Raw genomic sequence first — 18,208 nt, 5'->3', positions numbered from 1 at the left:
GATGAGTTTGTGCTGCACTTCCCTCTGATTTCTGCACTCATTTGTACAGTCACCTACTCCCTGAAAGCTTTTCTGGTATGTCTGGGCTTCTGTTTTCATCCACACTCTTAATTCTTGTTTTGGGACTCTTCCATGAGTATTGGGTTTCCCTTTTACTCTGCCGTGTCTCTCTCCTTGGGGAATGGAATCTTGACAGGGGCTGGAACTCTGGGGAAACTCCAAATGATTATGGCTGGATTGCCTAGTCCTCAGAGTTATATTCACCCTGTTTGTCAACTGCAGTCATCTGCCAGAGGACCCCAGGACTTCTAACCCCTTGGACTACCATTCGTCTGAACTGTGCTTGGGATGGCCCTTTCCTGGGTCCCTACTCTTCACCAGGTACTAGAAGAGTGGTCCATGTAAAGGTTACTTCAGATCATGTCACTCCTCCACTCAAACCCCTCCAGTCATGTCAACTACACTTTAAGTGAAACGCAGAGGCCATACAGAGGCCCACAACCCTACAAGATCTGTCCCTAACACCAAAAGTCCCATCTCTGACCCAAGACCCTATAGTCATCCTCAGACCGAGCCACCCTGCTGGTCCCCCAGCAGACAGGCCCATCCCTGACCCAGAATCCTTGCATTTGCTAATCCTTCTGCCCAGGAAAATCCTGTCCCATGTGTTTACAGGGGTCAGTCCTTCACTCCTAACTCAGGTGCTGCCTCTCAGCAAGTCCTTCCCTGGTTACTCAATTTAAAATTTCAAGGCATGCTCCTCATCCTTCCCTCCATCTCCATTCCCTGTTTCCCCATTTTTCATTGATTTTTCTCCTAAACCCTTAGCACCACCTGACATACTATATCTGTTACCAACTTATTTTATTCATGGTTTGATCCCTCTTCTAGAATGTAATCTCCATAAAGGCTAGGGTTGTTGTCATTTTTATCTTCTTCTGTTTTATAATATTTACTGAGTAGGTATCTACTGAATATTTGTTGAATGAATGAATAAATGAATGAGAGTTTCTTTGTGAGGTGATAAAAATGTTCTCAAATTGTGCTGACGGTTGTATATATCTATGAATATATTAAAGGCCATTGGAGTATACACTTTATTTTTATTTTATTTACTTATAAATGCTTATTTATTTATTTTGCGAGACAGAGGGATGGAGAGCAAGCAGGGGAGGGGCAGAGAGTGAGGGAGAGAGAGAAAGAATCTCAAGCAGGCTCCACACTGCTACTGCAGAGCTTCAGGCAGGGCTCGACCCCACAAACCATGAGATCATGATTTGAGCTGAAACCGAGTCAGATGCTTATCTCACTGAGCCACTCAGGCGCCCAGGAGTATACACTTTAATGAAATGAATTTCAAGGCATATGAAATAAAGTTGTTGAAAAGAGAGGGAGAGACCGTACTGCATCCTAGTCACTGTAATGAAGGAGTTGGCTGTGCATGCCCGGGAGACCTGAGGTCATTATGATAAGCTTGGCTTAAAATCTGAATTAGCAGAGGTATCTGCACAATAGTTACAAGGCAGGGGCTCTAGAGTCAGAGGACCAAGGTTCAGAGCCCGACTTCACCACTTTCTAATTGTAGAATCTTGGGAAAGTCACTGAATTTCTCTGTGTTTTTTTTGTTTGTTTTTTGTTTTTTGTTTTTTTTGCAAAATAAGCTGACAGTAGTACCAAACTCTAGTGGTTGTTGTTGTAAGGATTAAATCAAACAATTTCTGCAAATGGCTTAGAACAGGATATGGCCCCCATGGTGAATGCTCAATACATGGTTGCTATTTTAATTTTTATTATTGTTATTATTTTCTGGGATAAGCTGCTGGAGAAAATCAGATGGTGTGGTTATAGTGAGGTCTCAAAGCCATTATCTCTCACTAAGATTTACTTTGACTTTCTCTGGCCTGACAGGCAACCCCTTCCTTACACCAAACCTTATCCCTGTCCTACTATACTTTCATGGCTTAGATCCTATTTTAGTAGTTCACAAACAAGGTGGCCCACCAAAATCGAGTAGAACTTGTTAAAATCCTCAAGCCTCACATTTAGGAATGAAGCAGGGGTCCTCAAAGTGTGGTCCTGGGACCTGAAGCATCAGCATCACCAGCCCTACAGGAGGCTGGATGAATTGGAAATTTGGAGCAAAGACCAACAACCTGTGTTTTAAGGCTTCCAGGTCGTTCTGATGCATGCCGAAGTTGAAAATAATTGGCCAAGTGGAATCTGATGTTCGATAAGCTCCAATGTGATTCTGACCTGCTTGTTTGCATATTATCATTGTGGAACCAGTGCTAGGTCAACAGCATTACACTGAATCACCTATTACATAGGGATGGCCAAACCATCCACTAATGGCTAAACCAGCCACTGATCTCCAAAACAGAAACAGCCCCAGAATTCTCTTACATGGACAGGCTCTCGGCAAAGAAACAGACAGCTCAGACAAATACATACAAACTCTGGCTACACTAATTTCTATTAGCTTACTTATTTGTTTTATTTGGGGAATAAGCTTTTGTTAAAGGCTACTTTGTTGTTTGATTCATTTAATCTGTCACCAAATATTTATCATAACCATACTACATGTCAAAGCATCAACAACAGTGGAGGGAATGTCACAACCTGTGAGAAAACATTTTGGAGGACAAAACTGATCACTAATAGAGACTATGGCATTTCCTCTCACAGGGAGCCTCAGCAATTAGGTAGACAACATCCCATACAGGTCACGTAGAAACTGACTCTCTTAAATGTAGGAGAGAGGACTATAGGCTTTTTTTTTAGTGCTCACAAGGCCCAGGGACACCAAAAAAAAAAAAAAAAAAAAAAAAGGTGAACATTTATTTGCAGCATGTTCTTAATTTTCTTGAAACAAGATACGTGTTTTTTTAATCCTTATGAGAGTTCAACGACTCTCCCCCCAAAACTGTTATAACCCCAAAATAAGCTAGTGAAAATAAAAACAATAAAACAAAGCCTCATTGGGGAACAGAGAGGAGCTTGGTAAAGGTGCTAGAATAGTGGAACTTGTAAAATATTAGTGTGGTAGACACTAGGTGTCCTTAGGCAATTTCAAGTTCTAAGAAATGATTTTGTTATATTTTAAAACTCAAGTGGTAAGTTTCAATTGTGCTTTTAAGCATGCATGAAATTACATGTCACAATATGGATCTGAGAACTGCATCTTACTTCTGTCTATACCCTAGCATCAAGATAAGATTATTAGCTAAGGAAACAAGAGGAAGGTGTCAGTCAGACCTGCCACCATCTCTCTAAAGTTACCCAAGAGCATCAAGAATTTTCTATAGAAAAGAGGGTTCCAGCTCTACAATCATATTTCTCAGGCTTACCAGTTTAATATGTTCTCGCTTCTGGTATTTCTCACTGTAATACTGTTCTTGTCGAAGATTAAGCAGCTGCTGCTGTTGTTTGTCCTTCAAGTCTATTAACTTTTGGGTCATTTCAGCATCTAGGGCAGCAAGATCTTGCTCAATTGTTGATGAACCATGGTCAGGACTGCTGGGTTCTGATCTGCAGAGACACAGAGCTTGACTCAAAACATGCAGGTCATAACAAGGTGGAGGGAAAGTTGTACACCAGCATTCCTCCTATATAGAGTGCTGTGTTTGGAAACATGTTTTGATAAAATACTTGAGATAGAGGCTGATACCCCAAGGACAAGCTTAGCAGAGGAGGGTCTCCAAACACAGAGAGTGGATGACATTTGTGAGATGTCAGGTAGCGGCAGAAAAGGAAAGCCAGGAGGCTGGGGGTCCTATCGTGGTGGTGGAGAGAATGATAGTCCTCCCTTGGGAAAAACAATGTCTGATAAAGATTTTTAAGGCTTTTATCTTTTAATTTTTTTTTAAAAAAAGGACATATATAATGTAATTCCCAGTTGTTTATCTCTTATAACAACTTGAGTGGACTTTACATCAGTTGGACTCTGTCAGGAAGGTTGAAGAGATGCTAAATGTTGCATCCGGGTCATATGGGTAGAAAACAGAACATGTGCAGACACCACATGCTAGCAGACCCTCCCACCTCCACCACCCCAAGCTGACATGTTCTGTTTCTTGACATCTTTTAATATCAAAGATGCATTATTAAAATAATTTTCTTTGGGGGATGTACCAGCTTCATGGATATTTCTACCCAAAATGGCACTTTCCTATAAATGCTTAGGTTACAAGAGAAAGGGGGATGCATGAGTTCATGGAAAAATATTTATCGAGTGCTTACTCTTGCAGGGTAACTTTCTTTGAGTTATTCATAGTCAGAAAATTATACAGATACTGAGAAGTTTAAGGGTAATACTGAAGTAAATCAAAGCAATTCTCACTGACTTGTTATTGTGCTAAAACATATGGTGTGATTCCTTCAAGTTTTGTGCTCTTACTTTTTTTAGAACACACAGAAAAGGAGAATAGTGTTGAGAATGGGTTACCAAGAGCAGGTCTGTTTTCTTCATTCATATGGAAACTTCTGCAGTAAGAAAACTAAACCACCTAAGACATCTAGCCTATCAGATTCTGCCTCCATGTTTTTCACTTGTGGCCAGGTGGAACAGGTAGACATTTCTTAAATCAGCTGGCACTAATTCTTGTTGCTTTCACTTTGATTTAGGTCACCATTGATGGCATTACAGGGAGAGTCAGTTGGTTAGGATCCTATTTTGGCAAATAAGGGATGCAGAATTCCCTCAGAAGTTTCTATTTGTATTTTTATGTGCAATCCCAAATGAGAATAAACACTCTACAAGACTCATGGAGCCTGATACATCAGAATAGCATGGCAGCATAGAGAGTGGATGACATTTGTGACCCTCCATCCTGGCAGGAATACAAGTTTATTTGCCAATATCACTATACGTAGCATTGGTGGGGTGACCTCCATCTTGGCATGAACATGAGACACATTTATTATCTTTTGTAGCAGGAAGTCAGTGTAGCCAGAACAGAAAGGTGTTTCTTCGATCAGCCACAATCACTACACCCACCGTGGCAGAGGCAACAGGGTCAACATTTATTGACCACTCTACACGCACCAGGCACTCTCTCCTTTTGGCTTTCATAGTAACCCAATAAGTAGGTATGACTATCTCCAGCTTACATTTGAGGAAACTGAGGTTCAGTGAGACAGTTTGCCTAAGGACACAGTATGGGGGGAGTCCAGAGCAGCTTATCCAAGGACAAACATCCAGAGGAAAGCAAAGTCTGTGTTTTTAAAAACAATGCAATCATTGCACGCCAGTGTCTGGACAGAAACTATCTTTGAATGATCTGCTCTTGCCACGATGTGGAAACCTCAGTTGAGACAGTGGATATTTGGATAAGAAACTAATCTAATGGACATTATTTCCATTTATTATTCTGAGGTATTTTCAGGATTTTAATGCGTATCAAAGGTGACAGGAGATAGATGGACATAATAAGACCTCAGTGGCTTTGCCTCTTAAAGAAAAGTTTCTCTTGATGTATCTTTTGATACTAGATGCTTAGGGATTTTTGTTTATTTTTTGAGGAGAAGTATAAAAAAATAACCAAGGGAACAGGGTTTCTGCATCTGCTGTAAGAACAAGGTTGAAAACATTATCCCCTGTTGCCTAACATTGCCTGTATAAGAACCATGAGATGAATTTTTTTGTAATTCGATACCGGGAAAATGTTTGTCTCTCTTAGAATAACAAGAAAGTTTGCTTTACTCCAATAAGGAGAATTATCTAACCCATATTCCCTTTCTCAGAAGCTAAGAGCTAAATTCAGTGTTCAAGGACAGAAATTACATTAAATGGTGGGTACTGTCCAATAGAAATGTAACACAGCCCATGTATTCGATTTTTTCCACATATGTGATTTAAAACTTTTAGTGACTACCTTGAAAAGTAAAAAGAAATGAAATTCATTTTAACAACATATTTTATATAGCCTAGTACATCTAAAACATCATCATTTCAACATGTTATGAAAATAAAATCAATAGAAATCAATAGAAATACATTAGCTATTTTATATTCTTTTTAAAAAAAATGAAGTCTTTGAAATCTGGTAATTTATGCTTACAGCACCTTGAATTTTAATGAGCTACTTTTCAAGGGCTCAATAGCCACATGTGGTTAGTGACTTCCATATTGGATAACTATTGGAATATTCCATATTGGACAGGTTTAGATAACTCTTAGCCACTCTACGTATGTGTGTGTTGTTTTTCTTTTTCTATTTTCATAGGATTTTTACATATGTGTTCTTTGGTAAGTTACTTCAATACTCTGTTAGAAGTTTTCTGGATGACTTCTAAGTAAACAAATAGGTGAATAAACAAAGGACCACATACATATCACAACAACAAAAGTTTAGAAGTTTTAGGCCAAGCTTCGCCTGAACTCTTTGTGTACCTGTGGGTAAATGTTAATGTCTTTAGCTTTTGGTTTCCTCCTTGAAGAAGTGGCAGAAGTTCACCTTGAGAGCTTCTAAGACCACTCTCGTTCTACGAAATGGTGATGTTGTTGCTTTTTAAAGCCCAGGTACTGGGTTATGATTGTGCCTTTAAGTTAAGCACATGTTAAATCATATGTCACAATATGGCTCTGAAATTGCCTCTTACATCTCTCTATAGCCTGGCATCAAGGTAAGATTATTTTGTAAGGAAGTGAAAGAAAGGATGGAGTAGACTCAGCTCAATGACAATGGCTTGCATGTTCCCATAGTTCCCTGCATTGCCATGTGAGCTACTTATGGGTGATAATTGTGTAGGTCATGCTCACTGCCCATGACTCCCCAGGGCACACAGTAGGCACTCAATAAATGTTGTTTGAATGAATGTGTGAGAGATGCTTCTCCCGGTCAAGGTCTGGGTATGCGGGGCTGGGAGGACCTCTAGACCCAAACACAAGGGTTATCTGTACAAAGCGTTGTGGGTTTCAACGAGGCCAGCAAACAGTAGTTGAGACTTCTCTTTGCCATAACAAGTCACCTTTTCAACTAGGTTACAGAACACAGCAAAATTTCATACCTGCCAGGTTGACAGCTATATTATGGGAAGTCAGCCAACAGGTATTGGGCCCACAGGCCAGAAAGCCAGGAAAGGATTCCTGCATATCTACTGTTAGGATGTGGGCAAATAAAGAAATTCAGTCCACAAGTAAAACTGAGCTGAGGTGGCTTTCATTCTTGCAGTGTATCCAAAATGTGGTGTAAAAACATCAAAAATCCATGTAACGGACTCTTTCCCTTCATACTATAAAACAATTCATTCAACTTACTTTTTCTTACTATCCTTTTTGGCTGTCTTTTCCAAAGCTGCCCTCCTTCTCAAGTAGTCATTCTGAATTTCATTATATTTTGTAGTGTGTTCTTTGATAAGGTCAGTGGTTTTCTTGTGGTGTCTTTTCACCAGGTCTTTCATTTCTTTGTAGTGCTTCTTTTGAAGTTTCACAAACGGTTTCTGTTGCTTTAGCTCTTCGATAGTCTGTGCTTCCACTTCTGCAACAAATGAGTATAAGAGCGAACAGACGTGGAATGACTGCAAACACAGATGTAAAGAGGGGTAGCAACTTGCCTCTTGAGCGACATTTGTTTGATCCCAGCCAACTGGAGCTTATGAGCAGAGCTTGCATGTCAAATGTATCTTGGTTCCAGTCTGGCTCTGTCACTGCTAACTTTTGCGATTAAGTTATCTAGTAGATAAACACACTCAAAGACCCAATCTCTTCACTCACAATTTTTTTTGAAAGTTTGGGTTCCCTAGAAACAGAGCCCAAGATGGGGGGGTGGCGGGGATTCAGGTGTATGTGATTTACTGAGAAGGGCTCAGGTGGAGGAAGTGAGTGCAGTGGACAAGGAAAAGGAAGGGGCAGAGGGATGGTGTGGTCTTAGCTGGAGCCTAGCTTCTGCCTGTCCGGTGGGGAGCTCTAGAGTACTATAAAGTGCATCTCACTTTGAGGGAAGAAAGTCAGCCTTTTGCATATTTGAGAAAGTCAATGATGGGAGGCATAACCTCCTAGAGAGGTCTTCCTTTCAGCTGAGGGAAATTTCCAAGAGAAGGGGAAGCTATATGCTGTTAATGGCCAACACTCACCACAGCTGGACATGGGTGCATCAGATTAAAAGGAAACCTAGATGGGCACCAACAGGATCTACTTCAAGGACCTCAATGTTTCCACTATTTTTAGGGTTGTTATGATGATGAAATAAAAGAATCATACAAAGTATTTAACAGTTTCTGGAAGTGTGCTTGTAGAGGCTTAACAAATGATCATACAGGTTGTACAGCACCCTAAGGGGCACTATTCACATTGTAGGTTTGGATTTATCACAAGTGTTTCAGTAACAAGCACTTAAAGAGGGGGAAAGTCCCTTGATATGATTTACCCAAAGGTGCTATAAGGATTAGTGGTAGCATACACTACTACATAATATTTTTTTAATGTTTATTTATTTATTTTGGGAGAGAGAAAGTGCGCAAGTGAGCAGGTGAGGGGCAGAGAGAGTGAGAGAGAGAATCCTAAGCAGGGTCTGCGGTGTAAGCATGGAGCCCAACAAGGGGCTTGATCTCAATCCAATGCTTAGGAAACAATTAATGCTTGACCTTAAACCATTCTGTATTTTACTGACATATTTAGTCAATTCTAGAATATGCATCTTTAAAGTATGTTAACCTTTCTGAAATTAAGAAGCTTTGTATAATTGATGGAGTGTCACAATTTGTTGATGTTTTTCTTTCTTAGCAATCCATGAATAGCAGGGTGACTTAAAATGGATGGTGTCTTAACTTCAATGAATTATCATATATTTGGGCCCAAATTAAGTCATAGTTCACATGTTTCCATCCTTTCATTTGAATTTTCTGCTTCTAGGAACAAAAATATGTTATCATAAATATTTAGAACTGTCAAAAGATTCAGAATTAATATATGCCACGAAAAACAACAGACCTGAATAGAAATGAGTTATCTAATGGATAAACACTAAAATCAGAATAATAATTTATGTTCTTCAATGCTAAGGTCATTAAGCAATTGAAACATGCTCCCCTTTTTTATAATGTGTCTATTCTCCTGACATTCGATTCCTTTTGAGAAAGAGGCCAGGAAGAGAATCAGGTACATTTATCTAATGGTTTCCCTCAGGCCCAAATGGACTCATTATGGTTGCATAATAACTTATTATATTAAGAATTTATAATCCTAAAGAATTGCTGCATTTTTGGTGATAGATTATATCCCACTTCATTAAAATGGTATAGAGCACTTCAGTTACAGCAAGTTTAGCAACAGGGTTTGAAATGTTCCAACCTATGATAAAAAAACAAATTTCCACTGGAAGTACTAATTTTTTTTTATTGTCTGTGGATAAAGGCTATTCTTTGAATATGCTCTTAAGCATAGATGTAGTGTCCATTTACACAAAGAAACAAGCTACCCAGAGATAATCACTGCTAACATACTGGCACACACCCACTGCCTTTTGTCTACACACTTATGTATTCTAAGTAACACTGGAACCATGTTGTATTTACATTCCTGTCTCTTGTTTTATGTGTTAACATCATATTGTTTCCCATGGAATTAAATCTTTAAGAACATGTTTTAATACATTCCTCAAGTAGTTTTCCTATGCATAGTTTACATATTTTGGGGGAGAAATATAAATACACACATAAAATACTTAAATCATAAATCCATAGCCTTATACATTTTTACAGAGTGAACATGCTTCAGTAACCACCACTCAGATCAAAATCAGAACATTGTCAGTGCCTTGGAGATCCTCTTTTTGGTTTCTGCATCCCCTCTGCCCTCCCAAGTATAATTCAAATCCATGTTTCTAACACACAAATTAGTTTTTCCTGTTTTTAGGTTTATGTAGTGGGAATTATAAAGAATGTGTTCTTTTGTGTCTGGCCTCTTTTCCTCAACATTATTTATGCATGTGAATTTTATCCATGTTGTGTATGATCGTAGTTTATTTATCCCTACAGCTATACCCATTTTATTCTGTGACTGTACCATGATTTATTTACCTGTACTAGTGTTTATGGACATTTGGAGTGTTTACAGTTTTTGACTCTTACCCATAGAGTTTCTTGTGGTGAACATGTGCTTGCATTTCTTCTGTTTATTGGGTCACATATTGTAAACATTTCCAAGATTCTACTATATGCTGCTCATTGTGTGTAGTATGTACCAATTTTAGTCCCACTAGTTTAAGGAGCCAATGAAATATAAATTATCCTAACTATCATAGTTCTTAAACACGCCATATTGTGTAATCGCAAACAGTTCACATTTTGCATTTCTAAAATATGGCTTATTACTCTGGAAAACAGGGTGGAGGTTCCTCAAAAAATTAAAAATAGATCTACCCTATGATCCAGCAATAGCACTGCTAGGAATTTACTCAAGGGATACAGGAGTGCTGATGCATAGGGGCACTTGTACCCCAATGTTTCTAGCAGCACTTTCAACAATAGCCAAATTATGGAAAGAGCCTAAATGTCCATCAACTGATGAATGGATAAAGAAATTGTGGTTTATATATACAATGGAGTACTACTTGGCAATGAGAAAGAATGAAATGTGGCCTTTTGTAGCAACATGGATGGAACTGGAGAGTGTTATGCTAAGTGAAATAAGTCATACAGAGAAAGACAGATACCATATGTTTTCACTCTTATGTGGATCCTGATAAACTTAACAGAAAACCAAGGGGAGGGGAAGGGAAAAAAAAAAGTTAGAGAGGGAGGCAGCCAAACCATAAGAGACTCTTAAAAACTGAGAATAAACTGAGGGTTGATGGGGGGTGGGAAGGAGGGAAAAGTGGGTGATGGGCATTGAGGAGGGCGCCTGTTGGGATGAGCACTGGGTGTTATATGGAAACCAATTTGACAATAAATTTCATATTAAAAAATAAAATAAAACAAAATAAAATATACATCTTTCCTGGCCTAAAATAAAATAAAATAAAATAAAATAAAATAAAATATGGCTTATTGTCGGCACTTTGGGAAGGCATGGATTCCTGTTCATTGGGTCACACTTACAGTATGAAACTATCTTTTGATTCTAAAATAGTTATCTTGTGAAAATATATTAGTTTTATACCAATAGAGTCCTATCTGCCAAACACAGTTACTTCTCTGTGATGATATGATTACATTGTGTAATGTGGCTTTAGCTAGGACTACATACCTGTAGATGTTTTTAGAGAAGAAATATGATGTTATTTTTCAGAGATGAAGGGAAATCTTCTCTCTCTAAATACTTATATTGTATAATATTCAGCTGCCTAATTCCATGGGGGAAGAGGGTGACATTTACCTGTTAAAACACTCTGAATAAGATCTTCTGTTTTGGCAGGTGCCTTTACAGAACCTGAAATAAAGAAAAAAAAGAAACAGTCCCTTTAACTTTAACTTTTAAATTGTATTCTTCCCATATAACAATTAAGTTTGACTCTTGAGTGTAAATCTCTTTATGGATAAATAACAAAATGTAGGAGAAAATAATTTGCAAATAAATAAATAAATAACCCACAACATTCCAAAGTCTTCATTTTGTTACTTTGAGCAAACCTAAGTAAATGTGAATTTATATGCTTCATAAACACACTGAAAGGACATCCTTCCACTTTGAAGCAAAACTCCTGTCAACAAACTCCATTTCAGCAATGCTATTGCCACCTTTTGGCCAAATCACGAATGGCAAGTGTTTTTTGTTTTTTTTTTTTTTTTTTTTTTAAATCAACTGCTGGGACGCCTGGGTGGCGCAGTTGGTTAAGCATCCAACTCTTTATCTCAGTTTAGGTCTTGATCTCAGGGTTGTGAGCTCAAGCCTCACTTTGGCTTCCTCCTGGGTGTGCAAGCATGGAGCCTACTTAAAAAGAAAAATCAAATGCTGACCAGCAGGCAGTAATAACTGTGGCAGGCAATAGGTGCCTGGGTGGCTCAGTCAGCTAAGCGTCCAACTTGGCTCAGGTCATGATCTCACGGTTCGTGAGTTCGAGCCCCGTGTTGGGCTCTGTGCTGACAGCTCTGAGCCTGAGCCTGCTTTGGATTCTGTGTCTCCCTCTCTTTCTTCCCCTCCCCTGCTTATGCTCTGTCTCTCTCTCTCTCAAAAATAAAAATAAACATTAAAAACAATAATTGTGGCAGGCAAAATCCATTCATTGGTGGATACCAGAATGACTGGACAAAAGTTTAAGGAGAAAAAGGGTATTTGCATAGTCTTGAAGAATCTCCTCTAAGATGACTATTATCTATAAAGGAGAAATCATAAATTTCAGTTTAGAAACCTGGCAGACTCCACCTTAACCAAGTGATCCCACATCACCGATGATGAGAAATACTAACATCAGGCTTCTCTGATATCATGCATGGAGAAGGGCACAGCATTGTTTCTGCGATATGCTTGCCAAAATTGCAAAACTTCACTCTAATCATGAGAAAACATCAGACAAACCCAAATTGAGGGATATTTTACAAAATAACTGACCAGTACTCTTCAAAAGTGTCAAGGTCATAAAAGACAGGGTAGATTAAGGGACTGTCATAGATTCAAGGAGCCGAAAGAGACATGACAATTAAATACAATGTGGGATTCTGAGTTGGAACCTGTAACAATAAAAAGACATCTGTAGGAAGTGAGTGAAGTTCAGTTCCAAGTACTGTGCCAACCAGGTTTGTAGTTCAGTTCCAAATACTGTGCCAACATTAATATCCTGGTCTGGAAACTGCCACCATGACTCTGACAGATGTTAACACTAGGGAAGAGGAGACCATTTTTGCAATGCATTCTGTTCCATTTTAAAAACGATTCTGTAAGTCAAAGTATTTCAAAATATCAAGTTAAAAAAATCAAGTGCTAAAATGCCAAATTTTCTTATACTCTCCAAAGCATAAGACTATATTTACTCACACATTTCAATGACTTATTTATATTCCAGAAGTACTCAAAACGTTTGTATTTGGTATATAAAAATCTTCATTTGAAAATATCACTCTTTATGATCAAATCTTCTCAACCATTTTTGATCTCAACAAACTTCTTAAAAGTACAGGCCGCAGTTCATGAGCATTTGATACAAATTCCATAGTATTTGTTCTTTTTAAAATCTCACTCTCCCCCATGAGAAATACACCTCCCCTCCCAAATAAAAGATCTGGATGTCATCACTACCATGCTGTAGTAGGACAAGGAGGGAAGGAGACGGGAAGCCATACCTTCATAAAAAGAAATTCTTCTCCCTTTTATTTACTTTCATATTAGCCCATTCAATAAAAAGTTATTAAGTACGTGATATTCCTCAGGTCTGTGCAAAAGAAGCATCAGATTGAAGCCTATCCTGGGAAGCCTACCATCTATTGGTAGATGGATAGAAAGAGGACATACAAATGACAGAAAATTGCCTAATGCAGTCTTAGATCAAGGTCAAAGTTAGCTGCACTGAAATCAAAGGATTTTTTTTTTTAATTTTTTTTTTCAACGTTTATTTATTTTTGGGACAGAGAGAGACAGAGCATGAATGGGGGAGGGGCAGAGAGAGAGGGAGACACAGAATCGGAAACAGGCTCCAGGCTGTGAGCCGTCAGCACAGAGCCCGACGCGGGGCTCGAACTCACAGACCGCGAGATCGTGACCTGGCTGAAGTCGGACGCTTAACCGACTGCGCCACCCAGGCGCCCCCAAAGGATTTTTCTAAGAAGTGAGACATGAGTGGACTTCTGAGAAGGAGCAGAGTTGCTGAAAGCAAGAACTGAGTTCACAGGGAGCTATGCCCTGCTGACTTCACTCTTCACTACCTATGTGGCCTTCAGGAAGTGCTTCTTCATCTCAAAACCAGTTTCAAAAACAAACAAACAAACAAACAAACCCCAGTTTCCTCATCTGCCCAATGGGGACAATGACAGAATCTACCCTTATAGCCCCAGTCTAAGGGTGAAATGAGTCAATCCATTTGAAGAGCTGAGCAAAGTGCTCAGCACATGATTGACACCCAAGGTCATTGAAAAATAAGTTGAGGAAAGAAGGAAAGGAATTCTTGGCAGAGACCTAATTGGTGAGGTAGAACTAAGAAGATGCTTGTAAAGCGTAGCTGTTTAGGAGGTACATGAAGAACACTTCACAAACCCTGCCAGCACGTGGGTTATAAATAAAGACATGGAAATCTGGGTGATGCTTTGTCGTAGCTTTGTAAGTCATGGTCAGAGCTAGATAAGCACTCGTGAGTCTCTTGGCATAAATAAATAAATAAATTCATTCATTCATCATACATTTTTGGCATTCATTCATTCATTCAGTACACATATCCTCCTAAGTCCATGCATCTGTGCTCACTTGAGGCTCTAGGGAGCCAAATTGTGCTATCTCCTTCAGTGTCACCAATAAACTGGAGGCTCTCTTTTCAGAGTGTTTACCTGGAGCTGGTTGGCTGTGGGGAGCCTGGGAGGGTGGTTTGGGTGCCAGGGATGTAGTGTGATTCACTCCGTTTTCTGCTGGAGTTGTCCTGGCTTCACTTGGAGCTTCTGATGGTGTTTCCCCAGGATCAGCCTGTAATCATAAACATAGTTTCACTTTTCACATTTTTTCCCCTGTTCTTTCATGACCTTCCTAAACCAACAAGGCTACATTTGATAGAATTTTCACAATTCATTTGGAATCTGAAATATCCAATTGAAGCTGTCTAGAGAGCAGGGCAAAAACAGCATGGTGTTTAACTGTGACTATGGTAGGTTAATTGTATTAAAAAGCCCCAGTTTGTACACCTTCCAATGTCTATGCCCTTTTGTAGTGCCCTCTCACATTGACTCTGGATATGATCATGTGATTTGTTTGGGCCAAATAAGAGAATAGCAAATTTGATGCAAGCAGATTGAAAAGGCACTTGTGATTTTTCCCATCTTTCTCAGACCCCTGCTACAGCAGTGAAGGATGAGACTTTGTGGAGGAAAGCTGAGTCATCTAGGTAAGGATCTCCTAGACCAGCCAGCCCCAGGTGATGACAAACACAGGAGTGAGTCCAGCTAAGATGAGCTGAGCCTGGTCCAAAGCAGCAGAACCGTCCCACAGACCAAATGACTCATGAAAAGTAGTATGTAGACATTGATGTTGCAAGCCACTACATTTCGGAGTTGTGTGTTATGCAGCCATAGCTAATTGTTACAATGGTTACAAGCATAGAATTTGGAGTCAAACTTACCTGGGTTCAAATTCTGGCCCTGCCACTTAATAGCAGTGCAAGTCACTTAACTCTCTGCCTCAATTTCCTCATCTTTATAGATGAAGATATGTATGTACTGGGTGTCCTAATATTACCTACACTCTAAGATTGTTTAAAGGATCCAATAAGTTAATTAAAAATTTTTTAGATGTTTATTTATTTTTGAGAGAGAGAGAGAGAGACAGAGCATCAGTGAGGGAGGGGCAGAGACAGAGGGAGAATCCAAAGCAGGCTCCAGGCTCTGAGCTGTCCGCACAGAGCCCAATGTGGGGCTTGAACCCATGAACTGTGAGATCATGACCTGAGCTGAAGTTGGACCTTCAACCAACCGAGCCACTTAGGTGCCCCTCAAATAAGTTAATATTTACAAAATTCTTAGAATAGTTCCAAAGAGTGAATAGGTGTGTGTAAACTAAATAAAGCTTTTAAGCTTGTGCAATACTATCGTTGAATAATCATAATTAATGCACTGGAATTTATGAAATCTCCACTCCATTCCCTCTGGCAGCTAGTCCACCGTGTCCTATGTGAAATAGACTTTTAATAAATGTTTGTTGAATAAGTGTTGTTCCTTATAAAATAATTGCCTCAGTGGTCATCACATACCATTACAATGAAGCTTTTCAATTCTTAATTGCTCTGCAACTCTTTTCTTAGAACTGCCTTCCAGGTTCATGGCAGACATTACTGACAATGGGTAGCCCAGTGTTCTACTTTGTAGTACAAAAATATATTAGGAAATAGCCAGAAGTCATTCAGAACCTAACATTATGACATTTTCTCATGTAATTACAAATAGCAGAAGGTCCTATGAAAATATTTTTATAAAATGTAAGATGAGAATGACTGTCACAAGTGGCTTTTACACTGTTCCCCAAAGCATCGTTAAAACATGAGTTCCAAAACTGCTTTAAATGAGAGCAGAACTTATTTTAATTCAGCAAATCATCCCTATGTATCTCCCATGGCCTGCTCATGACTAGTGTTATTGAAATGGAAGAGATAAACCCTGGGACTAGTGGCTGGAAGTGAAGGGGGAAGGCAGGAGCCTAACGGAGAGGCTCAGCCAGCCTACAGAACTCACCATGCTAGAACTCTGCCTTTTGAAAATGGCTACTTTGGATGGGTAAATTCTGGTTTGGCTGCGTTATTAAGTTACATCCATCAGGAAAATTATCCCTAGCATCAATATGCCAAAGAGAAGGATTGTATATTTTTTCTTTACCAGGAAATTGCAAACTGGGGGCACCTGGCTGGCTCCATCAGAGCAGCATGTGACTCGTGATCTCAGAGTTGTGAGTTTGAGCCCCACGTTGGGTGCAGAAATTACTTAAGTAAATCTTTTTTAAAAATTGCAAACTGGAGGCATAGGGTCCAAACAGAGCACATGGAAATGTTTTCTTGGGCTCACCCGATGTTGCCAAGTATTTTAATTAAGGAGTTTCTATGTTAATAAAATGAATTTCTTACTTTTCTTGAAAAATACAATTGGCAACACTGGGCCTGCATTCCCCGTGTTGGGCTAGAATCTAGTGGTTTCTGCCCCTCTGTGGATCATTTCCTCTTTACTTATTTAGACTTTTCCTGCCTCACTCCTGCAGGTGTTTGGGTCTGTGGGACACTTGAGAAGGCTGAAATGCCATAGGTGTTTGCCCACAAAATTCATAAAGGGTATGCATTTACAATGCACAGGAGGGACTGAATGAAGGGGAAGGTGGGAAACAGCATTGGGACATCAGCAAAGTCATCTTCTGGGCCTTGTCCCCTGGTTCGAATAAGGTAGGGGAAAGCTCCCCAGCCTCCCAGCCACAGGAGGTGCCCAAACTCAGCTGCCTGGGAGACAGGGAAGGAAGGTGCTCCTGTTCCATGGGCATCTGACCTTCCCCATCGATAGCCTGGTAGGTTTCTGGAACCATGTGGGAGATAAGTCACATTTTCCCCAATGTGATTGCTGGCTAAAATCAGCCCTCTGGAGAAAGCTAGGGTAAAAGAAAATTTTGATAGAGGAAAGAAGGAGGTGATGGCAAGCCAGCTTCCATGAAGGCAATGACATGTGGCTTTTTTTGGCAGCCAAAATTAGTGTCTTGGGGGTATCAGGCTAAAAATGTGCTCAAAATGAATCCAGCCAGCTTATTTTTGCCTTGTATCAGGTTTGCAGACATTCCATGTAGCTGTATGCCCTTGGGAAACCAAGCTCAGTCATCAACTTGAGTCAAGTTGAAGGAAAAATAAATCTTTGCTTATCAAGGTTATGTAAGACAAAGCTCTACATCCCAGAAACTGACAAAATGTATCAATTCAGAGATTTTTTTTTTAAAGCAGATAAATGTTGAGTAAACATACAGGCACACACTTTATAGCTGTAATTGAGGGTAAAGAGACCAGCAAGGGTCGGTGCTGGATTTTGAGGTAAGCTTTGGAGAAACGCTCACTCAGTCCAGCGGTCACACAGGTAGATGCCTTCCCAGGCAAGGTGGATTGTATTGCATAATCCCCAGGGGGCGCCATTCACAGGGTACATTAATGGACAGTTAATGGAAATGGTGGAAATGAGCAAAGCGGACCAGATTTAATGCAACAGGACAAAGTAGGGCCATGCCCGGAGCTGGAGAGGAGGCTCCTGGAAAGGGGGCAGCTGCCACTCAGCTTCAGCCTTTAAATGCCCAGGCTTCGAGTAAAGCTGGAAAACTTTTTTTGCATGAAATCTGCTAATTTTAAATCACTGAGGCCAAACAAACCACATCTTCAGATCACATCTGGCCCCGAAGCTGGCCATCTGTACACTCTGCTTGGAGGAGCAGAGTTTGCCCGGAATTCTGTGACTGTGTCAGGGCGGGCAATGCACCCACAGTAACAGTGGAGCGAGAAGGGTGTGCCGGAAAGGCAGTGGGCCGGATGATCTGCAGCCCACCACATCCCACCTTCTTGCCCCAGTGGCCGGACAAAGGTGGAAAGAAAAGGATGGGTGAGGAGGACTAAATGCTGGACTAAGGAAT

General features: G+C 40.0%; 1 protein-coding gene across 1 annotated transcript in view; it reads right to left on the bottom strand.

The window, feature by feature from the left end:
• Positions 1 to 18,208, bottom strand: part of PLCB1 (phospholipase C beta 1) — a 146,366-nt gene that overhangs the window by 29,774 nt on the left and 98,384 nt on the right. The window contains exons 20-23 of the mRNA XM_047069168.1: positions 14,410 to 14,542; positions 11,315 to 11,368; positions 7,259 to 7,478; positions 3,348 to 3,528 (exon numbers count right to left, since the gene is read on the bottom strand). Coding sequence (XP_046925124.1) covers positions 3,348 to 3,528; positions 7,259 to 7,478; positions 11,315 to 11,368; positions 14,410 to 14,542 — 588 coding nt within the window. The remainder of the gene's footprint in view (positions 1 to 3,347; positions 3,529 to 7,258; positions 7,479 to 11,314; positions 11,369 to 14,409; positions 14,543 to 18,208) is intronic.

The sequence above is a fragment of the Lynx rufus genome, unplaced genomic scaffold (assembly GCF_022079265.1).
Source record: "Lynx rufus isolate CCGP_SWC_20201006 ecotype Redwood Valley unplaced genomic scaffold, mLynRuf1.p SCAF_8, whole genome shotgun sequence".
NCBI lineage: Eukaryota > Metazoa > Chordata > Mammalia > Carnivora > Felidae > Lynx > Lynx rufus.
Note: the sequence above shows the minus strand (reverse complement) of the source record. Positions and strands in the feature narration are given on the sequence as shown.